Source organism: Anomalospiza imberbis, chromosome 16 (genome assembly GCF_031753505.1).
Source record: "Anomalospiza imberbis isolate Cuckoo-Finch-1a 21T00152 chromosome 16, ASM3175350v1, whole genome shotgun sequence".
NCBI classification, from domain to species: Eukaryota; Metazoa; Chordata; class Aves; order Passeriformes; family Viduidae; genus Anomalospiza; species Anomalospiza imberbis.
This window is the reverse complement of record NC_089696.1, coordinates 3,093,290-3,117,414: the sequence shown is the minus strand read 5'-3', so window position 1 is coordinate 3,117,414 and position 24,125 is coordinate 3,093,290. Positions and strand designations below refer to the sequence as shown.

Genomic DNA, 24,125 nt, shown 5'->3' with positions numbered 1-24,125 from the left:
ATCTTCCACCATCAGGTGAAGCCTCATTCAGTTGAGGATGAGAAGCAAACTCTGGGCATGGCAAGTCAGGGTTTGGGGTATCAGTGAATCGGAGGGTGATAGGAAGGATTCGTGTTTCAAGCAATGGTCAGGCATGGAGAGACAGACAATGAGTAACCTCCTGCTCCGAGCAAAGAGCTGGGGATTTAACACAGCCCTTCTCATGGCAGGAGATCTTGCCACGGCTCATTTGGCCAGAGGAGAACTTCCCTCTCCCCACAGGTTGCTGGGCAGAGAAGCTGCTGTGCCCAGGTCTTGGTAGTCTTACTCTTACTCTTAGCCTGAACTGTGGCATGGGTGGTTTGAGCTTTGGTAGAGCAGGGAGCTGTGGAAAATGCCTGGAGATAGATGTGTCCATCCTCTGCCCCTCTGGTGGTTGGCATAAGCAAAACACTAATGTCCCAAGCTTTGTTCTTGCAGTGGGAAAGCAAGTCTGCTCTCAAAAAGGAATGTTAAGAAGACCGATTCAGGGAAAAGTGATGGTGCCAACTATGAGATGCCAGGATCTCCTGAAGACGTGGAGAAAAACCAGAAGATCCTTCAGTGGATCATAGAAGGAGAGAAGGAGATCAGCAGGCATAAGAAAACAAACCATGGGTAAGGGCTGGCAGAGCAAGGGATACCTAAAGCAGGCTGCCTTCCTCCCAGACATCTTGGGAAGGCAAGAATCCACCACAGAAGGGTTTAGACCCTTAGGAGACTGAGGATTACTCGGGGGCTGTGAGGGCTGTTGTTTCTGAAGGATAACTCGTGGCCATGGCAGGAGTTTGCAGCCCCAGGGGAATCTTAGAAATTGCTGCTGTGGTTCCAATGTGGATAACATGGCACATGGTGGGCAGGGGAGGGCATCCTGTGGGAGAATGCCACAAAAGATCGAGCTGCCTTTTCCTGAGTTCATTTTTATGTGTGGGATTGATGGGAGCCCTCACATTAGTCAGTGGGGTTTGTTTCAGGGTTGGGCTGCTCACCCTGATGTCTCAGGACTTGCTCAAAGTCTTCTTTGGATTTTGGTTGCACCCCTCTTCTCCCTTGAAAGCCATGCTGTGAGGAACTTCCCAGTGCTGCATGTGTCCAGCGGCAGGTCCCTCTGGGAATGACTGTGTGCCTGTGCAGAGCATCTCAGTGTTCCATGTAAAACCTCTGTGTTTGTGTGTAGCTCTTCAGGTGCTAAGAAACAGCTGCCCCACGACATGGTGCGGTCCCTCTCCATCGAGCGACCTGTGACGGTGCACCCGTGGGTCAGCGCCCAGCTCCGGAACGTCGTCCAGCCTTCTCACCCCTTCATTCAAGATCCTACCATGCCACCCAACCCAGCCCCCAACCCTCTCACCCAGCTGGAGGAAGCTCGCAGGAGGTTGGAAGAGGAGGAAAAAAGGGCTGGAAAACTCCCCCTTAAGCAAAGGTATGATGATACGGTCTGATTCTGTGTGGGAGGGCTGGGAGAGAGGGATGCTCTGAGGGATGTCCATGTCCTCTGCTCTGGTCTCCAGCATGCAGAGAGGTCAGAGAAATCTGCCTCAGTCTTTCTGACATGATGGTGCAAATGCTAAAACCCACCTTGAGGCCGTGGGCTTGTGCTCTGTGCATGGAGAGGCTGGAAGTGCTCCTGGCAGGATGGGAAGGAGCTGGGCAGAGGGAGCATGGCTGGAAGAGCTCTCGCCCCTGGTGCTCGCTGGCTCTGCACTCATTCACAGTCACACAATGACTGCAGAGCTCGGTGCAGGAGCAGAATTCATCAGGATGCAGAAGAATTAAGTGCAGAAGACAAATCTGTCTTTGCTCTTTATCTCCATCTCGCACAAGCTTCCAGCAAAGGCTGTTGGTGGCCTCTGGATGAGAGCTCTGTGCTGGAGCCCTCCTGCAGCAGCTCTGACTCTGCGTGACCATATCCAAGTCACTGCATCTTTCTGTGACTCAGCTTAATGGCTGTTGCCGAGCTCATTTTCCTGCTCTGTTATCTTTCAGGGGACATCATTTGCAAGGCACATGGAGCTCTCTGGTGAAAAGCATTTTGGAAGTGCTAGATAATTACTGTTAACAGCTAAAAGCACTTTGTCCATTAAAAACCTTTCACAGCTCTCCAGGTGTCTTCAGAAAACTTGACACTTTGCGGTCTGACTCGTAGAAGCACAAATGTAATTTAAAAAAGAAGCTCTTAATTGACAGGCTCCAGTTATTTTCACTTGCAGTGACCACGTAGATTTCTGTGTATTCATGTCAGAGCATTGATTGAAAGCCAGGTAATTAGAGGGCTTTCCCAAGCCAGGTTAAGCCAAGTTTATGGGATCTACCTTTGGCGTGTGTGATTGGATAGGGTTCATTAGTACTGTCATTTATAGTTGTACTAAATTCATGCACCTTCCCCAGAAATGTCTGTACACACTTTGAAAACAGCAGCCTGGGCTATGCAATTAATATTCTGACAGTAATTTGGCATGTATTATAAAAGTGGCTTACAGGGGAAGCCCATGGTGTGTGGTAAATGCCAGGCGTGCCAGCAGCAGGATGGGCTGAGCAGTCCCAGTGCTGGGCTGCTCCGCTTCCACTGCCTCTCCATGAGGTCTGGCTCTTCTCCCAGTGATGCCGTGATCCCCCAGCCCTACCCCATGCCTGGAAAACCAGAGTGACATTCACCAGTGGGGAACTCCTTGTGAAAAGTAGATGTGTCTGTGTCCAGTAGCACGCAAAAATGGATGCAGTGGTCCCCAGGGAGCCAAAGATTTCTGGATGTTGAAATCTCTCTGCTGGATTTTGGTAGGATTGGCTGCTACAACTGAAGCATACCTGAGCTGGCAGTTTTTAGAAGGCTCCTGCTCTGGTTGGCCCAGGAGCCTGCCTGGAAATAGATCCCACAGCTCAGTGAGAACAAAGTTGAGACTGAGAGAGGAGCTCCCATGAAAACACCATTTAATTTCAGTCAGGAGCTTTGAAGAGCTCTGGGAAATTGGAGCCAGTGTCCCAGGTTTGTCAATAGCCTTGGGGAAGCATAGAGAGGTGGAGGTGAGCCCGGAGGTGTCCTTGAGGCTCCAGTTGAGCTGGCTGTGGGTGGAGAGCACACTAGGGCCAGACTGGCCTTGCCAGCACGGTTACCCAGCTCTGCAGCCACTCCTCCCCTCTGGCACAGCCTTCCCCACCAAACTGCCCACTGCCAACAGCCCTGCTCCCACTGCAGCACTGCCCCACTGTAAATCAGTGAGGCACCTGCAGTGACTGTGCTGGAATTGTAAACATTCTTCCAGAAAAAGCATTTCTCTCCCTTTTTCACAGCATTTGGAATGACCCTGATCTCTGAGATAGCAACCTGGCTGCTGGTGGCAAGCAATTCAGGATTGACCATCCAGTGCTAATGACCTGCAGATCCAGCAGCACACCAGTGCTCAGCATGGGTGTCCCAGGGACCACCAGGTTTTTCCATGGACAGACAGGTTTTGAGCCATTTCCTGTAGCTCAGTCTCACATTTCACACCTGGATTGAAGTAATTAATACCAGCTCCTCAGAGAAAGGATATTTTGCAAGCAGGGAGAACATTTAGCATGAGATGACTTTTGAATCAATTGTGTTGGCCCAAGATTGGAAGAGGGGCAGAGCCTGTGGCTGGGACACCCGCTGAGGTAACATCTGCTGGGTGCATTTTGGGCTTTCCAAAGCTCTCCAGCCCCAGGGTTGAGTTGGAGCAAGCTGGACACCTTTGCATCACAGCAAGGTTGGATTGGTGCTGCAAACCAGACGTGGATTCCCTGTCCCAGCACTGGTGGGATGCACAGCTGTGGGTCCGGACTGGGGTGCAGATGCAGTGAGGGGGATGAGTGCTGTTGTTTCCCTGCTGGATGGTATTTTGTGCTTGTGACAAACACAGCAATAGGAGGTGATCTCAGAAGGGGCAGGGCGTGGTACCTGGCAGTATTTCTGGGTCACACTGACACCCAGGAGATGGGTGCAGGTGGCAGATTTAATGAGGCAGGGCTCGGAGTCGGTCTGATGGCCTTTATGTGCAAGCCAAAGTCTCAGGAGATCTCATGGCAATGACGAAAGTGGAGTCAGTTGTGTTGTTTCATTCTCCTTAAGGGAGCTCTTGGAAAATTACATTGTCAGTGATTCCATATTCATCAGCTCTGCTTCAGCCTGCTAAAGGTCTGTGGCTGCAGTTTGGGGTGTGGGTGAGTTCTGCTGATAGAATTAAAGCAACAGGAAAATCTTCTCTTGGTATATTGGTGATAAAATGAAGACTGGGGAAAATGTGGGCCCTGTCTGGGAGGAAATGGGAGAGCTAGTTACCTGGGGCATGCACAAGGCTGAGGTACTCAATGGCTTTTCTGCTTTGGTCTTCACCAGTGAGTGCTCCAACCACAGTACCCAAGTCACAGACAAAGGCAGGGACTGGGAGAAAGAAGAACCACCCACAGTAGGAGAAGATGAGGTTTGAGACCATGTAAAGAACCTGAAGGTGCACAAGTCCATGGGACCTGATGAAATCCATCCACAGGGCCTGAGAGCACTGGTGGATTAAGTGTCTGAGCCACTATCCATCATATTTGAGAAGTCATGGCAGTCTGGACAAGTTCCCACTGAGTGGAAAAGGGAAAGCATAGTCCCCATTTTCAAAAAGGGAAAAAAGGAAGGCTTAGGGAACTAAAGGCTGGTCAGTCTCCCCTCTTTGTTTGTCAAGATCATTTTTGGGTACTGCTTCAGGCATCATTTTGAGGGCACATCTCACTGCAGTCAGGGTGAGTACGTTCAGAAATGGCCTTTCAGATGTGCACAGCAGGAGGAAGGACACTCCCAGCCACTGGCACCGTTCCCTTCTTGCTTCTGCCACAGCAGAGCTCAGGGATGTCCTGTCCTCTCCATCTCCCCAGGCAAAGGAGGACAGCAGCCCTGAGGAAGCAGCTCTGCTCCTGTGCCAGGCTCATCTCCAGGTCCCCAGGTACACAGCAGCCCTCTCTTAATGATGACTTCTCTCTAGCAGGATTAGGAGAAGCTTAGGGATGCTGAGGTTTTCCAAACCCCTTCAATTAACTTCTGGCTCACAGGATTCACAGAATTTGCCTGAATTTATGACCCATTTTTTCTTTAAATGCCTTATATTTTTTTTCCAAGGATGACTCAATTCCTTAATATTTTTTCTCGCTAAAGGGCATCCTGTATTTTGATACAGGGATGGGAGAGGCTCCAAGAGCTCTGCTGGCACCAGGAGCAGACCCTTGCCTCTCAGAATGCTGCATCTTCTCCAAAGGTCTCGCAGGCAGAGCAGGCACCCAGAAGATTGTTCAGCTGAACTTTAGACCTCTCATGCCTGTAGGAAGAGGTGGAAAGGCTGTGTCTGGTATTGGTTTGCAGTGCCAGTGTTTATGTGGGCACACCATGAAAAGGTGCTCTGCCCGCCAGCCACTGTTTAAAGGTTAAGGTCAGAGTCATTTCCAAAACTGCGATTACCTCATGTGCTTGGCAGATTCTGTGGTTTTTACAGCAACTTTCCAGTCATGTAAATACAAAATCATCTTTTTTTATCCAGTGTGCTTTTAAAATAATTTTTTTTAAAGCTGCCAAATGTGTTTTATGTGACTTTGAAAGGGAAGGCTGCCTCTGGCTCAGACCACGCATGCCAAGGTACCAATTTGTGTAGGCTGCTCCAATGTTTGTGCAGCGTTTTCGGCACCCCAGATGAAAGGCTCTGCAGAAGGGCAAAGTAGCCCGAGCTGAATTATTGTTGCTTTTGTCTGTCTCTGAAAATGGGGTGAGGGCTGGGCTGACAGTTTCAGTCTAGTGATGGCACCACATAGCTGAACCTGGTGTGTGGGCTGGAAGCAAAGACCAGACCAACATTTTGAGAGCTGGGAAAACACAGGAGGTGTAAAGTCACTGAGGTTTTGGGGATGGCAGCTGCCTTGGCACCCTGCATGGACAGCGCAGGCAGCAGAGTCTCCAGGACATGCCATGCTGGGAGCTCCATCCCCTCAGACCTCCACGTACTCTGGGAGAGGTGCCATGGGGAGCTGTGGGGTGCAGGAACATCCTGCCTGCAGGTGTGGGCCACTGGAAAGTCCTGCTGGGCTGTTCTGGCCATGGTGACAATGATCCCAAGCAGTCTGGGCACTGTCTGCATGATCATGCCTTGTGGGATGGTGCTCCAGCCCTGTGTGCTGGTGTGCACCAGGAACATGGTGAGATGGTGATGGAGATGATGGTGACCTGGCTCTAGTGCCTTGGCCTGGGGTCCTCTGCTAGTGACTCCCCAAACCATGCTGTGAGGAGGGCCGTACTCTCTCAAAGCCTGGAGACAGCACAAAGGGGCTGAGTTAGAACCTTCACCCTCCTTGTAGCTGTGTCCTGGCCTCATTCAGGCTTTCCAAGTGCTCCTTGACCAATCTTGGTGTGTGTCTGCGTGCCCAGAGAGCTGTTGGTGGCAGCAGGCGATGCTCAGGGACTGCACTGCGTTTCCACCAGCCCATCTGGGGGGCCCTGACCTGCTCCTCTCACCCAGCAGCCCCGAGCCCTGCCAGGTACCCAGCACGATGGTTCTGAGCCCCCTGGGCTGGCACTGAGCAGGTCCCTTGTGTGTGTGCACAGCAGGTTGAAGCCCCAGAAGAGGCCGGGCAGTGGCGCGTCGCAGCCCTGCGAGAACATCGTGGTGGCGTATTACTTCTGCGGGGAGCCCATCCCCTACCGCACCCTCGTCAAGGGCCGCGTGGTGACGCTGGGACAGTTCAAGGAGCTGCTGACCAAGAAAGGGAACTACAGGTAAGGGCTGCTCCCCACCTGTAGGAAGCTGCCAGCAGCTGTTGGTGACCCCTGGCAGATGCCACTGCCAGGACACAGTGGCGTTGCCCCCACAAAGGGGAGGGTGGGTGGAGGTGGGTTAGGAAGGCTTCCCCAGGGCTGTGCTGTTCTGGGGATGTGGCAGCATGGCCAGGGCACCTGGGCTGGTGAAGAGGCAGGTTAGCAGGGGGGAGGGAGGTTGGGTTTTGTCCTGCATCAAGGCTTGCACCTCCAACAGGAGCTGCTGAGCTGCCCTGTGGGTTCCTGGGCAGGTGCAGTCAGTGCTCAGTGATGCTGTGGGGACCCTCTTAAGTTCAGAGCTGTTTTTGCTCCTCTCAAAGTTCCCTTTGGTGAGGACAGGGAGGTTGGGTCCTCTCAGAGTCCCAAAGCAGTCAGACGTGGGGCATGGAGCTCTCCAAGTTCCCACTTCCAAGTAGGAGCTGCCATGGGAAAGCCTCCCTAGAAATGCTCCACCAAGACAAGTGCCTCGGCCACTGCTTTTGGGAGAGCTGTGAATGGGCTTGGATTCAGGGCTGGAGCTCCTGACCATGCTAACATGGATCCTGACCACTTTCTGTGGTCACTGTTGAGGGCAGGGGCAGGAGTGTGGCCTCAGTTCCCTCCATGTCTGGGGGAGGAGCTTCCTGTGCTCCATGAGCTCAGAGCCTGGGTACAGAGAAGGGCTGTACCCAGGTTTGGGGATCGTGGTGCCCTGTGACCATTCACGTGTTTTTTTTTCCCTTTCCCCCTTCCACATTTCTGTTTTTTTCAGGTATTATTTTAAGAAAGTGAGCGACGAGTTCGACTGTGGTGTGGTCTTCGAGGAGGTGCGGGAGGATGACACCATCCTGCCCATCTTCGAAGAGAAGATCATCGGGAAGGTGGAGAAGATTGATTAGGCTCCAGGGCAGTGAGGACAGGACTGTGAAGGACTCTGGGACCGGAGGAGAAGGCCTGGGGTGGACGCTGGCGGTGCTGCCACCACGGGCACCAGGCGAGCCCAGGGCAGAGAGTGGCAGCTCTGCTTTCCAGCACGGATCTGGGCAAGCTCCAGGGTGCCAGTGGATGCCCTTTCACCCCACAAACCTGCCAGTGGGAGCCTGGGCTCCCTCTCCATACCGAATATAAGTGTAATGTAGCATTGTACAGTGCATTAGAAAGTGTAATATGACCTTGTTTACTAAAGCTGCATATTTTTGATATATTGTAATAAAAGGAAAATATTTCCAATGTCACAGTGCTCTTATGTAAATGTAAAACATACAGGTACTGCAGAACTCACCCAAAGTGTACAGCCATCCATCAGACTCCGGCTGCTCCGCGCTTTCCTGGCACCCTGCCCCGTTCTCCCGGCATGGATGGCTCTGGAGCACCGTGGGGTAGAGCAGCCCTCACCCCACCAGCATGGAAGGGGCAACCCCGCTCCAAAGGGGCTGTGAAGATCATTGAGCCATGTGGAAGGAGTCACCTGTGGCCTCCTCGGCAGGCTCAGCTGCTGGACGTGGTAGGATGGGTCTTTTTTTCTCCTCCTGAGCTTCCTTGCAACTTGAGTAAACCCCCGAGGGATAGAAGGATCAGTGCCTGTTGGGACTGTGGGCTTCCCGCAGAGCAAGGACCAGCTCAGAGCCAGGGTGGCAGGCTGGGTGCTGGCATCCCACGGCCTGCACACTCCTGTGTGTCCCCATGGAGAAGGGATTGCCTCCCAGGAGGGTGCTGCAGTTCTGCAGAGGGCTGGCTCCTGTGTGCCCGGTGCAGACATGCCCAGACCCCTGGGCCAAGCTCTGGCTTTAGGCAGGGCTCTCTTTAGGAGAGCCATAATGGGGAAGCAGGCATTAAAGCTGAAGACAAAATATGTCTTTTTATGAGTCCTGCATCTTTCGTCAGCTTCTGTGTCTCCGGGGAAGCAGCAGGAGGGCACTGCACCAGGGGGTCATTGATGCCAGTTTGTGGCTCATGTAGCGCCAGCAGGCAGCCCTGGGAAGCCTCCTGGGCTTACTCAGCTGCAAGGAAGCTGGGGCTGTGCCGGTGCTCCCCTCATCCTGTCCTCGCCCAGCCCAGGCCCTGCTGCTCCAGCACAGCCACGGCTCTGTGCCAGCTCCTTTAGAGTGCCCTTGCCCACCCATCTGGGGGTGGCCCCAAAGCCCGGGGGTCCATGGTGGTGCTGGCCCTGCTCAGAGCCATCCCCAGCCCCAGCAGTGGTGGAGCTGCCAGACCCCATGGCACCAGGCCGGGATGGACTGCGCCTGTTGTACATGTCACCGAGTGCCTTTAAACACGGTTCTGGACTTGCCTAGTGCGCTGTGTGCAGTCCAGCAAAATCTGCTAATGTTTTCAGCCCGGGAACAGTGTCAAGAGGAGTTTTACTCAGTTTTTTGAAGTTCTGATGGTGGTGTGTCTGGTGAGGTTGTTGGCGTGCCCGGGATTTCCGTCCCCCCCTTTTTTTTCGGGGGGTCCCTGTAAATATGTACAGTGGCCATGCAGCCCCGGCATTTCCTCTGCATTCTCATGTGCTGACTTGTACAATGATCTTTTCAAAGGTACTTGGATAAAATGAAATAAAACCCCACATCCCACTGCCTGCTGCTTTTTTTCCTTCCCTGTGGAGCCAGCCCAGGCCCTCAGCAGCCTCTGGGATGGACAGAGGATGAGGCAGGATTGGTGAAGGGCATAGGGTGGGACTGGGGCTGCTCTGGGTTCCCTGGAGGGGTGGCTGAGCACATCCTGGCCCCACAGGACCAGCATGTTGCCCCTGAAGGAATGGCTCAGCAGAGAGAGGACAGTGCTGGAGTTACCAGAGGCTACAAGCCAGTCTTACGTGCCAGTAGAACCCCGTGTTGCCTGGCTTGACTGTGACAGCAGCTCCTGGGGATTGCCTGGGTCTGGTATGTCATGAAGGAGAGACCCCAGCGGGTCCCCCATCACCTGAACCCCACCAGTGCAGCACGAAGGCCAGCATGGAGAGCTCCTTGGCCACCTGGTGCCATTGCAGGGTTGCCAGGATCAGTGCTAGGGCACAGCTGCCCCAGGGGGACAGAGACCCTGCTGTGTCCCCTAGATAGGTGGGTGCTCCCAGCACATGGAGACACAGACACAGATCAGAGCCCACATTGTTTCCAGGTGGTTTATAGCATGTGCATGAGTAGGACAGGGCTCACAACTCATCCCGGGATTCATCTGTCCGCGGCGTACTTGGCTCCTTCTTGCCCGTGCTGTTCCCGGGGGTCTTGGTCACCTGGAGAAGGCAGGAATGAGGCATGCATGGACACACACTCCCTGCCTGACCCTGTCCCTGTCCCCATCCCGTAGGATCCATCCCCTCGCCCAGCAGGGGCTGGGGACAGCCCTGGGTAGGGGGCTGTCCCCTGACCTCACTCACCGGAGGCTCCTCAGGCAGCGTCCCCCCGTTTTCCAGGAACTTGGAGAAGGTCTCCACATCTCGGCTGCTCTTATACTCAACCATCTGGAGCCATGGGAGCAGAGGGCGCTGAGGGTGCCACCGTCCCCCAGGTGCTGGTGACCCCACAAGTGCCCACACCTACCTTCCTGCCCGGCCCCGCGGGGAAGTAGTACAGGGTGGGGTAGCCGCGGATGGTGATGTTCTCCAGCTCGTTGGCCGTGGAGTCCATCTCGGCGATGACGATGTCCTCGCGGTCCTTGTAGCGCTCAGCCAGCTCCTCCCAGGCGGCCTCCATGGCCTGGCAGTGGGGGCACCACGGCGCGTCTGCGGGGCGGGCGCACTGACCAGGGGTCTGGGACGGGGCTGGGGCTATCCTGGAGGGGCTGAGCCCCACAGAGGAGCTCAGGGAGGGACATGAGTGGCCCTGGACTTACAGAATTTGACAAAGACGTTCTTGGTTTCATCGAAAGCCACCTGCTCAAAGGTCTTCCCCACCAGGACTTTAACAGGCCGCATGTCCCAGTCCTCAGGGGGCTCTGCACTCAGCAGGTGAGGCTGTGGGGACAGTCAGGACAGCCACAGCCTGGGCTGAGCAGTGCCAGAGGCCCGTGGGGCACAGTGCAGGCTGGGGCAGGGGTATGTTCCTGTGCTGCCTTGTGGACCACATCTTCCCCTCTGCTGCCATCCCAGCTCTGTGTGTCTCCATGGCAGCAGCCTCCTGCCCCCCTTGCCCATAACAGATCCCCAAATGCTCAAGCCTGGCAGCAGGAGTATCAGCAAACAGGTCTCAGGTGTTCACCACACAACCATCATCCTTAAGCTTCTGAGCCAACAGCCCATCTCTCACCACAGGGCAGAATCCATCGGTGCTGGCTGGCACCGTGCTGCACCCCTCACCTTCACTTTGCCGTCCAGCACCGCCTGGATGAAGGTGCGAATGGCCGAGTCCGAGAACTTGTCCTGCTCCATCTGGTACTTGTGATTGTTCTTCATCTTGACCAGGCGCAGGGTGGGGGCATCAGCAGCGGTCATGCCAAAGAAGGGCAGGACGTCGGCACCATGGCCGGTCACATCCACCACCACGAAGAGCACCTGGGCAGGGAACGGGGGACACTGAGGCTGGGGAGTCCCAAAGCCACCCTCCATGTCCCTACCATGGGGCCACCTCACCTCACCCCGGAAGTCGCTGGCAGCTGCCCTGAAGCCGTCCTGCAGCGACAGCTGCTCCGGTGAGGACTTGTTGAGGAAGAGCAGCATGTGATGGGGGATCTTGGCACTGAAGATCTGGTTAGATGTCTGGAGACGAGGAGGAGGAGAATGAGGGCAGGGCAGCCATGGCCCTCAGGGGACGGTGGCAGGGCTGGGGATGGGCTGTACCTCGTTGGTGAACTCCATCACCAGCTGCAGGCTGTGGACACGGAGCAGCCGGGTGATCTCAGCTGTGTCCAGCCCCCGTGCTGGGTCCACAGGGAAGTTTGTCTGTCTCTCATCAAACTGCCAGGGCAGGGGCCTGTGAGGGCTGAGGGGAGGACAGGATGGCCCCACCACTCCCCCGCCACCCCCTCACCTTCTTGAACAGGCAGACGGTGTCAGCTGACAGCCCGTACGCCTGGAAGAGCTCAGCTGCCTCTGCCACGCCGAATGTCAGGTCCACCATCTCGGCAGCCACCTCGAAGAACGCCTGGGCTGCCTCACCCCTCAGGTCCTGCACAGCCACCCGTGAGTGCCACAGGCTCAGCCACGGCCGTGGCCCAGCCCCAGCCTGCCCCAGCCCACCTTGAAGAAGCCGACGACCACCAAGTCCTGGGAGTTGATGAAGGCTGCGATGGTGTCGGTGTCCTGCAGCAGGGTGGCACTGGGGCCAGCCCGGCGCTGCATCCAGCGCACAATGCCCTGGCTGTCCATGCGGCCTGGCACACAGATGTCACCTGACACCCCTCTCCAGTCTGACACCCCTCCCTGTGCCACCAACCTCAGCCACCCACCACCAGCACCGTGGCACTGCCTACCATGATCACCTCATACATGACACTGTCACCTGTCCATTATCACCACCAGGACATTGCCACCCCTCTCACCATCACCACCCTGTGACCCCCACAAGGACAGTGCCACCCTCGACCATCAGCCCCTGCCACCCACCCCAGCCTCATGGCAGTGTCCCCCTGGACGGGTGCCAGGGACACTGTGTGGTGCCACAGCCCTACCGGTGTATTCCAGGGGGTGGGTGCGGTTGCCATCACGGAAGAGCTTGAGCGTGGGGTAGGAGGTGATGCCAAACTCAGTGGCCAGGGCTGTCTGTGCCGTGGCATCCACCTTGCCCAGCCGGGCTGGGCTGGACTCATTCCTCAGCTCGGTGGCTGCCTGGGCAAAGGCGGGAGCCAGCCGCTGGCAGTGCCCACACCACGGCGCGTCTGTGGGTAGGGGACAGCATTGATAACGGGGACAGGTGTGGGGACAGCCCAATGGCTGTGTGAGCTCACTGGGCCCCAGCTTGTGCCCCTGCCACACCCACACCATGTGTCCCTGTCTTGTGTCCCACACCCGTGCTGCACACCCCTCACCCCGTGCTCTGCCTGTGTCCCTGCTCTGCGCGTCCATCCCCATCCCATGCCCTGCCCCATGGCCTGTGCTCTTGCCCCTCTGTCCTACAGCCTTGCCCCTGCCCATGGCACCTGCTGTCCCTCCTGTGCTGTACCCTCCCGTACCTCTGTCCGTGTCTGTGTGTTCTGCCCGCACTCAGCCACAGCCGGTCCCCCCTGCCAATATTCCCTGCCCCACATCTGCCCCTGCCCACACCCCTGCCCGCAGTGGGCACTCACAGAACTCCACCAGCAGCAGCTTGTGCTCGCTCAGGGCACGGGCAAAGTTGTGCTCATGGAGCACCAGGACATTGTCCTCCTCCTTGATCTCATCTGAGAGCATTTCATCCTCTTTCTTCTCTTTTTCCTCCTCTTCTACCACCTCTTCATCCTTATCCTCGCCCCCCAAAGCCGGGCCCAGCCAGGCCAGCGACAGCACCAGCAGCCAAACCAGCCGGGACCCGCAGCCGCGCATGGTGCCGGCGCTGAAGATGTTGTCCAGGGAGGAGGACGAAGATAAGGGACCTGGGGGCGGGTTGTGCCGGTCCCCTGGGGCTCGTGGCCCTCCGCTACTGGCTGCCCGGCCCCGCCGATAAGGCAGCGGGACCAGGTGGCCGTTTTCCAGGCGCTCGTCGCCGCAGGGAGACCTGGCCCCCCAGCGGGATGGGGACAGGGAGCAGGGGGACAGGCATAGGCGGTGGGGACACAGACACACCAGTAAGAGACCAGTCTGTAGGGTTTAATGGCGATGGAAGAGCACAGCCTGCGACCGGGCGGGTACCGGACACGGCACCACCGCGGCAGGGTCACAGCCCCGGCCCCAGCGATGGGGACGCCGTGAGGACCAGGCGGGCGTCGATATTTAAAAAAAAAAGAGCAATTAAAAATAACTTTGGTTGCGAAGACCACGACCACGGGCTCTCACTCGCTAAGGGACCCCCTCAACCCTTCACGCGACTGGGGCAAGCGCGGCGGTGCCGGCGAGGGCTCCCCGGGATGGCGGCACCTCGTCCCCGAGCTGGCGGGGGGAGCCGGGGTGCGGGGGCGGGCTCAGTCCTCCCAAGCCTTCTTTATGCAGAGGCCCCACTCCCAGGAGAGGTGCTCCGTCTTGTCATCGTCGGTGACGAGGGAGCGGACGCGGTAGGAGCCCCGGGCCAGCCATCCCCGCGGCGCCTCCTCCGCCGGCGTCACCACCTCGTACTCCTCGGCCCGCGGCGCGTAGCTGCCCACCATGAAAACGTCGCGATCCACTGGGCGAGGAGGGGAGAGGAGGGACGGGTGAGTGGGGCCAGGGTAGCGTGGGGGCCCCCCAGCCCCGGTCCCCAGCCCCCAGCCCCACTCACCGGGCCGGCCCCGGCGGTAGGTGAGGTGCAGGCACCGCAGCCCGCAGACGATCTCCCTGTTCACCTGCGGGCAGAAGGCACGGGGGACTTGGGGACTGCCCCATGGCATGGGGACCCCTGGCAGCCTGATATCCACCTCTTCCAGGATCCAGCCCTTTGTCAGAATTCAGCATCATCAAAGGTGGCAGGGACTCCAGGCTGGCAGGTAACTCCAAGAGGGGCAGGGACTCAGATGACAGGGATCCCCCTCAGGAGGGGCAGGGACCTCTAGGAAACCCTTGGATAGGCAGCATTGCTGGGATCTCTGGGAGAAGCAAGGATTCTGGGGTAGCAAGGACCCCCAGGATGGCAGGGACCCAGGAGGCTGGGGAACTCAGGATGGGCATAGACCCCCGGAGGGGTACGGACCCTAGGGGTAAAGGGCAGAAGCAGATGTGCCAAGGCAGGGTCCCTGGGACAGGCAGGGACCCATGGGTGGCAAGAGGGACCCTGCAGGGCAGGGTCCCAGGGTAACAAAGACCCCTTGGGGTAGGGATCCCGTGGTGTGAGGGCAGCTGGGCCATGTCCAGCCAGTGGGCACAGGGCACCACGCACCTTGAAGGACACCTTCACTCTGTAGTCCACCCCTTCCTTCAGCACAAAGGCCCGGCCTCTCAGCTCTTCCAGGTCTCCTGTACAGGTAGATGGGCCATCAGCCCAGTACCCCTTCCTCCTCCCCCTCCTCCTCCTCCCCTGGGTGTCCCCAGGGCTCACCTGTCAGGTCCATGGTGATGGGTCCCGGCGCCTGCTCGCACATCAGTGTCAACCTTGTCACCTGCACGTTGGGCACGCTGGCATCTAGGGACAAGCAGCAGGGCCCAGACCTTACCCACCATGCCCAGTCCACCATCACCTCCATCCCAGCGAGCCAAGGGGCTGCCCATGACCCTGTAATGGAGGGAAGGGCCACGGTGTCCGTGGTGGGGGTGTTAAAGCAAGTGAGTGCCAGGCAGCCAGGCAGGGCCCAGGAGAGCAGGTGCATCTCAGGTCACTCCACCACTGGCATCAGTGCCTTCTGGGGTAAGATCACATTTAAAGGAGCCAGACACAGGTATTTCCCAGGGTGTACCATTCCCTGGCTCAGGAGCAGAACAAGGGGAAGCAGAGGAGGAGGACGCAGCACGCACAGCCAAGGCATCCCTGGAGGTGGGCACTGGTCTCACTCACTCCACCAGCCCAACCTGCATGGCCCCCAGCTTTCACACATACCACGGTGCATCCCTCATGCGCCCCACTGCTCTGCAAGCCCTCCCTTCCTCCCAGTTTGCACCCTCCCATTTGCATTCATGGATGGACACTGGGGTGCTGGGCCCGTGGAGCTCCCCAGGGACCCCCAGTGCAGACCAGCACCAGCCTGGGGTGGGGGAGCCTGTGGGGGCCATGGGGAGCGGGGGGCACCATCTGGTCACCGGCAGCCGTGCTACCCCGGTGTTCCTCCCCCCCCGCCCCTGCCGTTCGCTCCTCTCAGTCATCCCCATGAATTTCCCGGTTCCCTGTAGCCGTTCCTATGGAAACTGCGGCGGTGATCCCGTAACCACGGCAACTGGGGTCCCCGGGCACCGGCAACTCTGTCGGCAGGGAATGCCGGGGTCTCTGCGCAGGTGGGGGCCACAGGCGACACCCACGGGCGATTCCAGCCGGGATGTGCCCTCCCTGCCGGGGATGCCCCTCGGGACGCTCCCTGCTCAAGCACGCCGGAGCTCCCTGAGCCTGCTGAGGTTGCATCCCCCGGCTGGGCTGCCGGGGTGCCGTGGTGCCCAAACCTGCCTGCAGCCCCAGCCTTACCCACGGCAGCAGGGATGGCACCCAGCAGTGCCTGCTTGTACTTCCGCAGGCTCTCATCCCCTGGGTCCAGCTCCTGGATCTCCTGCAGGCTCTTCTTCTCCGGCGTCTTGTACGCCAGGGCCACGTCGGCATCCTCCTCCTCCTCCAGCGATAGCGTCACCCCCTCCTTGTCAGCCATGATGTCTGCGGGGGACAGGCAGTGGCAGCTCCGGGGACAGCCCGGGGGACACCCCCTGCCCCCAACACGAAGGCACTGGTGGGCAGGGGGTGGCTGGGCTGTGACATGGGAAATCCCCGTGGGGAGGCCAAGCTGGTCCCCTGCTCGGAGCCGTGGGAAGGCTGCCAGGCTCGGTGTCCCCGGGGCCTGGTGGCACAGCTGAGACCAGAGGTGTTGCCGCCGGCTGCATTTCCGCACGGTCATGGAGCAAGGCGAGCTGGTGCCTAAGCGGTGTGCTCGGTCTGGGGGGTGCTTGCAGACCCCTCCAGCGCCCAGGGCCCCTTCGTGTCACCCAGAGAAGTCCTTGTCACTGCCCTGCAGCCCACTCCAACCCCACTGGGCAACCTCCAGCCCCGTCTCCCACCCCAAATCCAAACCACCAGCAGCTGCAGGGCAAAGAGGCATCACTGGGATGGTGGATCTGGTGGCTCTGGTGCTGCCAGACTGCTGGGGGACACAAGCGTGGGTGACGTCCCCACAGTCCCTGACTCTCCCTGTCCATTGCATCACCACCCCACTCTTGTGACTGCAAGCACTGAGCTCCCCAAAGCCCCTGGAACTCCATCCCTGGGGACTTGCTGGGAATACAGCATGGGGCAGAGGACACTGCCTGCGCTCAGCCCTGGGAACGCAGGGCCAAAAGTCTGGGTCAGTCTAGCCAAGATTTGGGTCCCCCAGGGCAGTGGCAGTGATGGGGACACAGCAGTGGCCCTGCTGCCCCTCTGGCCCCCCACCAAGGCCCTGCCCCTTGGCTGTCACGGCAGCATGCGGGCACTCCCAGCCCAGGGATGCACCCACCTCGGGACTCGCCGGCTGCCCACGGGTGGCAGGGCAGGGTGGCATGCGCCAGGTGCCACAGGCTGCGAGGTGGCAGGGGGACAGCGGGGATCTCCCCCGTGGGACGCTCCAGTTCTCCCGGGCCCGGGGTGCTGCTCACTCATGGATGCACCGGGTGCCCGGGGGATGCTCACTTACTGGGGACTCGGAGTGATGCTCACCCTCCCTCCCCGGGGCAATGCCCCCCGCCGCCCCCGGGCGCTGCCCCCCGGCCGCCGCCGCTCACCTCGGTAGCACAGCGCCAGCCAGAGCAGCTCCAGCAGCTGCCCGCCGGCCTCGCACACGTCCAGGCCGAGCATGGCCGGGCCGTGCCGGGCCCGCCGCCCCCGGGGCCGGGCGGGGCGGCCGCTGGACGGGCCCGGGGCGCGGCTCTGCCGGTGCCGGCGGCTCCTCCCGCCCGCTGCCGCCGCGCTCGGCGGTGCCGGCTGCTCCCGAGCGCTCCCCGCTGCGCTTCCCGGCGCTGCCCGGCGCGGCCCGGCGGGGCGGCGGCGGCTCCCGCAGACGCGGCGGCTCCGCTGCCCGCCCCCGCCCGCCCCCGCCCCTCGGCGGCTCCAGCCCCGCCGCTCGTGGGCGGCGAGACTGCAGTGAGCTCATCGCCGGGCGCGCCCGCCCCGCGCTGCCCGCACCCCGCGAGCCTCCTGCCTGTACCCTCAGGGCACTGCCTGCATCCCAGGAGCCTCCTGCCTGTACCCTCAGGGCACTGCCTGCATCCCAGGAGCCTCCTGCCTGTACCCTCAGGGCACTGCCTGCATCCCAGGAGCCTCCTGCCTGTACCCTCAGGGCACTGCCTGCATCCCAGGAGCATCCTGCCTGTACCCTCAGGGCACTGCCTGCATCCCAGGAGCCTCCTGCCTGTACCCTCAGGGCACTGCCTGCATCCCAGGAGCATCCTCTCCGTACGCTCAGGGCTCTGCCCACGCCCTGGCCGCACCGCCCGCATCCTGGCCAGCACCTTGTTCACAGTGCCCGCGCCATGACCGCGCTGCCCGCAGCCCCGCACGCTGCCGGCGCGTGGTCCACCCTGCCCGCATTCCTCGAGCATCCTTTCCGTACCCTCAGTGCACCGCCCGCGCCCTGCCCGCACCGCCATCCGGCAGCCAGAGCGGTGTGGATCCCCCTCCCGGGCATCGGGTCAGCGAGGGTCCCCCCGGCCCCGGGAGGCTGAGGGGGGAAGGGGGGGCCGAGGGGTGCCGGGGGTCCCACGGGCAGATTGACCCCGGGGGTCGGGGCCGGGGTTTGGGGCAGCCGGTGGAGACGGCGGCAGACGCGGGGGGGCAGCGGGGCGGGGCCGGGCGGGGCCGGGCGGGGCCGGGGCGGGGCCGGGCGGAGAGGCGCGGCGCGGGGCGCGCACCCGCGATGACCATCGGCGGCCCCCGCGGCCGGCACCCCCGCCTCCAGATGCCCTGTCTGCGCAAGGTGAGCGACACCGGCACCGGCAGCCGCCCCGCGGGGAGGGGGCACCGCGCCGGGGCCGGGCACTAGCACGGCGGAAACGGGGCACCGCCAACGAGGGGAGCGGACACCGCTGACACCCGGTGCTGGGACTGTGGGGATCGGGCACCGGCATCGCGGCGTGGGGGTGCCGAGCGCACTGGGCACCGGCGCCGTGTGGATCGGGGACCGGGCGCTGGGACTGTGCAGACCGGGGCACCGGCACCGTGTGGACCGGGGACGGGCCGCTGGGACCGTGGGGACCAGACACTGACACTGCACTGGGTTTCGAGGGCATCGGGGGCCGCCGCGGAGCGGGCATGGGATCGCCGGGGACCAGCTCCGCCCAGCGTACGCGGGACAGCGGGCACCACCCCGGCCCCGGCGCCGCCACGGGGCACCGGGAACCTCCTCACGAGGGAATACCCATGGGCAGCGCCCCGGAGCTGCGTGCTCTGCTTCCCCACGCCGGGCTGGAGTGCTGCCAGAGCCTCGGCAGACCTCACTCCCCAAAACCGGGGTTCCCGGGCCAGGAATGCCCGGAGGATAAGTGTCTGCAGCTCCAGCATCGCACTCTCGCCCGGCTCTTGGGTGCCTCAGTCGGGCTGTGGCATGCCAGGCTGTCCCTAGGCTGGACACAAGGTGCCCTAGGGCACTGCGGAGTTCCAGGTTGTCCCCACGTCGGGCACTGGGTGCCCCTATCGGGTTTCGGGGACCCGGGTTGTGTCCAGGTCACAGGGTGCCCAGGGTCACAGTGAGGGGACCCAGGCTGTGTCCAGGCTCGGTGCCGCTGTCGCGGGGCTGAGCACAGCGGCTCCTTGCCCGGCAGATGGAGCGGATGATCGTCAGCATGCAGGACCCCGACATGGGCATCAAGATGAGGAACCAGCGTTTGCTCATCACCGTCATCCCCCACGCCATGACAGGTGGGTCCCGAGATGGGGTCCCCGGCGAGGCGCGTGGGGAAGGCGTGTGGGAGCTCCGCGGGTGTCCCCAGCCCTGCAGCACCGGCCACTGCCGGCCCCCGCGCCGCTCCTCTCCCCGCACCCCGGGTGCTCAGCGCTGCAGCTGGGATCAATTATGCCTCGGCTGCGCGGGGCGGGCACTCGCACGTCCTTGGCAGGGGCCCCGTCACCCTGCGTGACCCCTGGCACTGCCATGCTGTGCCAGGTGCCCCTGCCGAGAACCCCCCACCATGTCCAGTCTGGGGGACCCCACTGCCCCCCACTAACGCAGCCTCCGTCCCTAGGGAACGACATCGTGGAGTGGCTCATCCAGAAGTACGGCATCTCCGAGGAGGGTGAGTGCCCTGGCACAGGCAGCTGGCACCGGGGAGGCAACTGGGGCTGCCGAGCCTCCACGCAGCCCCCAATCCCATTCCACAGAGTCGCTGCACCTCGGCAACCTCATCGTGAAGCACGGCTACATCTACCCCCTCAAAGACCCGCGCAGCCTGGTGCTGCGGGCCGATGAGTCGCCCTACCGCTTCCAGGTACAGCCGCACCGGGGCACGGCACAGCCAAACGCCGGGGCTGCCCCGGCTGGGCACCGTGGCACCCCATGGCAGGTTCCTCAGCCTCTTCCTCCCCCACAGACCCCCTATTTCTGGACCAGCACCAAGTGGCCGGCCACGGAGCTGGACTACGGTAGGTGCCGCCGTGCCGCTGGCACCAACACGGGCTGCGACCCCTTCCCAGCCCCCCTGAGCGCCGCCGCTTCTCTTGCAGCCATTTACCTGGCCAAGAAGAACATCCGCAAGCAGGGTGATCTGATCGAGCACGAGAAGGTGAGCGGTGCCCTCCTCACACCTGCGATGAACTCGGGGAGTCCCGGCTCTCCCAGGAGGGTGTGCTCACCCCTGGCGGGGGACAGCGGCTGTCCCTGTGCTGGAGTGGCAGCAGGAGCCGGAGCCAGGCAAGGGGACAGGTGCCGCACCGTGCCTACTTGTCGCTCCCCAGGACAACTACAACCTCCTGCACAAGCGGATCAACCACACGTGGGACTTCGTGGTGATGCAGGCACGGGAGCAGCTCCGGTGAGTGCGGGCACGGCCGGCACCGCTGTGCCCCGGGGAGCGGCCGGGATGGAGCACCCCTGGGTGCCGGGCAGGCAGGGTGCCAGCACCTCCCCGCCGCCTCTGCACGGCCAGGGCAGCCAAGCAGCGCCGCAAGGGCGACCGCATCGTCATCGACTGCCAGGAACAGGCATACTGGCTCGTCAACCGGCCCCCGGTGAGCGCGGGGCAGGGGGGTCGGGCTGGAGGGTGCAGCCCTGGCACCACGCACGGCCCCAGCCTGGGCAGCGGGGCTGAGGGGCGCAGGGGCTCCCCCCAGCCCCCAGCATGATGCTGTCATTGCAGCCAGGAGCCCCTAACGTGCTGGAGCAGGGTCCCGAGCGCAGGAACTGCCACACCACACGTGTCCAGCTGGTGAGTGGGGGTGTCCAGGCACCCCTGGGGCTGTCAGCGGGCACAGGGCACACCCAGTGCCTGTGCGGGGTGTAGAGCTGCCCTGGTGGGTGCCCATCCATCTCACGCCAGGTTGTGCCCACATTTTGGGGTGAGGGGTGAGCCCCAGCTCTGCTAACACCCCTGTGTCCCCCACCCTGAGCATAGAGGGTCCGTGTGTTTGTCCTTGCACCCAGCACCCCTCTGTGCCAGTGCCTCTGATCCCTGCAGGACAGCTGTGCTGCAGGGAGCCCTGGCACCCTGGGTGCCAGCAGCAGCCACCAAGTCCTTCCTTGTGTTGTGACCCCACTAATGCTGCCCCTGCACCCCCAGGCTGTCCTCACTAACCACCCACTTTCTCTTCTCTGCACCGTGTGCCGTGTCCTCTGCCCACGTAAGTGCCACTAACCTAGAGCTGGTGTCACACTGGGGTGTGGAGGGGGGAAGCCAGGGTTCATTCCACGGGCTGTGCTGGCTGAGCCAGGAGGGCTGGGGGAATGAGGCTGGAGGCCACAGGGATGGGATATAGAGTCCCGGGGTGGGGGACTGGGTGCCTGCATTGTCCAGGATGGTGGTGGCAGGACAATGTCCCGGCCCCACTGTGCCCTCACCCAGCCCCCTGCGTCTCTTGCAGACCAAGAACATGGATTACTACAAGCGAGAGGTGAGTGGGGAGAGGGGTGGGGGCAGCTCCTGGGGGGCACGAGCTGCCAGGCACCCCAACATCTCCCCTGCGCCTGGCCCCAGATCGAGTACTGCAGGAAGGCCATGGCCAGGACCAGGGTGAAGTCCTCCATCTGCCTTGAGGGGTGAGTGGCAGCAGCTGCCCCAGCCATGGGCTGGGTCCCTGTCAGGGTGACAGGGGCACCCACATCCCAGCAGCTGGTGCTGGCACCACTGCACCCCAGCCCTCAGCCCTCAGCTGAGGCTCTGCACAGCTCGGGCACATCCCCACCATGTCCCCATCATGTCCCCATGGTGGCTGGGGTTGGTGGCCCTGGTCTCCTCCAGCCTCCACTCCTGGCAGGTACATCAAGTTCAACGAGCAGTATGTGCCCCACGACCCCATCATGTCCGGCTGCCTGCCCAGCAACCCCTGGATCACGGATGACACCACGTACTGGGCCATGAATGCCCCCACGTAAGTGCCCCAGCCCCAGGCCCCCCAGAACCCCAGTCTGCAGGACAGGGTTGTGGGGTCTGTGGGGTCATGCAGGCTGCCATGTGCTGCCAGCCCCAATGCCGCTGTCGCCCACAGAGTGACGACCCCCACAAAGCTGCGCGTGGAGCGCTGGGGCTTCAACTTCAGTGAGCTCATCAATGACCCCCTGGGCCGGGCACAGCTTCTGGAATTCCTCAAGAAGGAGTTCAGTGGTGAGTGGCCTCAGCCCCAGTCCCAAAACACCAGCCCCACCACTCAGACCCAGCACTGCCAGACCCACCGTGTCCCAGTAGTGCCTAATCCACTGTCCAATCCCAACACCACCAAACCAACCCATTACCGTGTCCTGCCATTCCTCAGCCCACCGCCACATCCCAGTACCTCTCAGCTCATCCCTGGTTCCACTGCCCCAGCTGGCTTTGTCCCACGGGGACACATGCCCAGCCCTGGTGGCCTTTGGGGGTTTCCCATGAGGGGTGCCCAGTGCTGTGTCCCCATTCCCAGCACCATGTCCCCTTCCCCAGCTGAGAACCTGAGCTTCTGGGAGGCGTGTGAGGAGCTGCGCTACGGGGAGCAGTCCCGCATCGCCGAGATCGTGGACTCCATCTACCAGTGAGTGCCAGTGGGTTCGGGGGGAAAGGTTTGGGGGTGGTCAGGCCATCACGGTGCTCTGTCCCAGGCCGGGGCCGGGCTCACCGCCGTCTGCGACTCCCCAGGCAGTTCCTGGCTCCCGGGGCCACGCGCTGGGTGAACATCGACAGCAAGACGATGGAGCGAACACTGGAGGGCATCAAGACGCCCCATCGCTACGTGATGGACGATGCCCAGATGCACATCTACATGCTGATGAAGAAGGTGGGTGAGGGCGGGGCTGGGCAGTGCAGGGCTGGGCAGGATGCTGACGACTCTGCTCGCCCAGGACTCCTACCCACGGTTCCTCAAGTCGGACCTCTACAAGAACCTCCTGGCCGAGGCCATCATTCCCCCGGAGACCAAGAAGCGGTGAGGGCAGGGGCCGTCCCCTGGGGCCCACCGGGGTGGTCCCCGCCGGTTCTGACCCCGTTCTGCCCGCAGGGTCTTCCCCTTCATGCGCAAACAGCGGCATTCCAGCCCCAGCCCGGCCCTGCTGCTGCCTGCGGGCGACGCCGAGGAGAGGAGCAGGAGCCCTTCCACCGCCCCCGTGCCCGAGGAGGAGAGCTGAGAGCCGCAGCCCCCCGGCAGTACGGGAGCGCCCTGACCCAGCACACCCAGCCCCGCCGCAGGACGCTGCCGGCAGTAGCACTGAAGGAGAGAAGCCATATTCCCCCCGGAGCCAGGCTGACCCCGCCGCAGCCCCCGCTCACATCCCCACACCCTCCTCTCCCTCGGGGAAGCCGCACCCAGCCGGCCTGGTGCGGGGTCACCCCCTCCTCCCACCCCCACCCCGGGCACCAGACAGTAAAACCCCCACGGGAAACACTGGTGGCTCCCGTGGTTTTTGGGGAGAGGGTCAGGGAGGCATCGGCAGGGTGGGAGCTGCACAAAGTGCTGCCCACTTCTCCAGGCCGGATTGTGAGCTGTACTCCGGGCTGGAAGCGATGGCCTCCCATGGCTGCAGCAGCCAGCGAGGCTGCAGAGCCGGGAGGGGACCGGCCCCGCCACACACGTGTGCCCATGGCACAGCCAGCACCCACGGATCTGTTTGCTCTGAGCGGCAGCACCAGCCTGGCACGGCTGAGCTGGCACTCAGGCCTTACTGGTGTGCCACCTACACCCTGGGAGGGACAAAAAGGCCTCTGGAATGGGGCTGGCCCTGTGGGCACCAGGAGCAGGGCTGGCAGCTGAGCCACTCTCCTGTCCGTGGACTGTTAATCTGAGCAAGGCTGAGGATCGCACGGCAGGATTATTCCCTTGCCGGGAGCACAGCCCCAGCTGCAGAGGATTATCGCGGTGGTTACGTAAAGGAGAGGGGGGCTGATGCCCAGCAGCGCTCAGCCCTGGAGCCCAGCCTGCTCCACACGTACCCACACAGCAGAGCTGGGCACAGCTCCAGGCCCAAATGGACAAAGAGGTGCCATCCTGTATCCTGGCTAACAAACATGGGATGCTGG

At 61.3% G+C, this 24,125-nt stretch overlaps 4 protein-coding genes across 10 annotated transcripts in view; 2 read left to right on the top strand and 2 right to left on the bottom strand.

Moving 5' to 3' along the window:
- Positions 1–8,031, top strand: part of AXIN1 (axin 1) — an 84,086-nt gene extending 76,055 nt beyond the window's left edge. For 4 of the 5 annotated variants that reach the window (XM_068206600.1, XM_068206599.1, XM_068206598.1 and 1 more), the window contains 4 exons: positions 460–636; positions 1,196–1,441; positions 6,608–6,778; positions 7,569–8,031. In XM_068206600.1, the coding sequence (XP_068062701.1) occupies positions 460–636; positions 1,196–1,441; positions 6,608–6,778; positions 7,569–7,695 (721 nt within the window). In that variant the 3' untranslated portion in view covers positions 7,696–8,031. The remainder of the gene's footprint in view (positions 1–459; positions 637–1,195; positions 1,442–6,607; positions 6,779–7,568) is intronic. The other variant, XM_068206602.1, reaches the window with a different exon arrangement.
- A 1,183-nt stretch (positions 8,032–9,214) lies between these two features.
- Positions 9,215–13,371, bottom strand: PDIA2 (protein disulfide isomerase family A member 2). The gene is made up of 11 exons (XM_068206606.1): positions 13,016–13,371; positions 12,401–12,607; positions 11,970–12,103; positions 11,761–11,898; positions 11,571–11,687; positions 11,364–11,489; positions 11,091–11,285; positions 10,628–10,748; positions 10,336–10,517; positions 10,173–10,256; positions 9,215–10,028 (listed from the first exon to the last, which is right to left on the bottom strand). The coding sequence occupies exons 1-11, from the start codon at positions 13,248–13,250 to the stop codon at positions 9,948–9,950; spliced, it is 1,620 nt and encodes a 539-aa protein (XP_068062707.1). The 5' UTR covers positions 13,251–13,371; the 3' UTR covers positions 9,215–9,947.
- A 122-nt stretch (positions 13,372–13,493) lies between these two features.
- ARHGDIG (Rho GDP dissociation inhibitor gamma) lies at positions 13,494–17,527 on the bottom strand. Of its 2 annotated transcripts, XM_068206614.1 has the most exons (6): positions 17,223–17,527; positions 15,943–16,125; positions 14,872–14,955; positions 14,713–14,789; positions 14,119–14,182; positions 13,494–14,025 (listed from the first exon to the last, which is right to left on the bottom strand). In XM_068206614.1, exons 1-6 carry the CDS (start codon positions 17,293–17,295, stop codon positions 13,826–13,828), a joined length of 681 nt encoding a protein of 226 aa, XP_068062715.1. In that variant the 5' UTR covers positions 17,296–17,527; the 3' UTR covers positions 13,494–13,825. The 2 variants fall into 2 exon arrangements, with proteins under 2 accessions (XP_068062715.1, XP_068062714.1); XM_068206613.1 differs by lacking the exon at positions 17,223–17,527 and having other exon boundaries at positions 15,943–16,378.
- A 795-nt stretch (positions 17,528–18,322) lies between these two features.
- Positions 18,323–23,495, top strand: RGS11 (regulator of G protein signaling 11). 2 transcript variants are annotated; one of them, XM_068206607.1, is made up of 17 exons: positions 18,323–18,412; positions 19,257–19,353; positions 19,677–19,727; positions 19,813–19,919; positions 20,022–20,073; positions 20,155–20,213; positions 20,386–20,462; positions 20,577–20,658; positions 20,787–20,855; positions 21,508–21,537; positions 21,621–21,682; positions 21,901–22,014; positions 22,132–22,247; positions 22,560–22,647; positions 22,752–22,890; positions 22,955–23,037; positions 23,110–23,495. In XM_068206607.1, exons 1-17 carry the CDS (start codon positions 18,353–18,355, stop codon positions 23,234–23,236), a joined length of 1,413 nt encoding a protein of 470 aa, XP_068062708.1. In that variant the 5' UTR covers positions 18,323–18,352; the 3' UTR covers positions 23,237–23,495. The 2 variants fall into 2 exon arrangements, with proteins under 2 accessions (XP_068062708.1, XP_068062709.1); XM_068206608.1 differs by having other exon boundaries at positions 21,514–21,537; positions 23,110–23,494.
- The last annotated feature ends 630 nt before the right edge of the window (positions 23,496–24,125 follow it).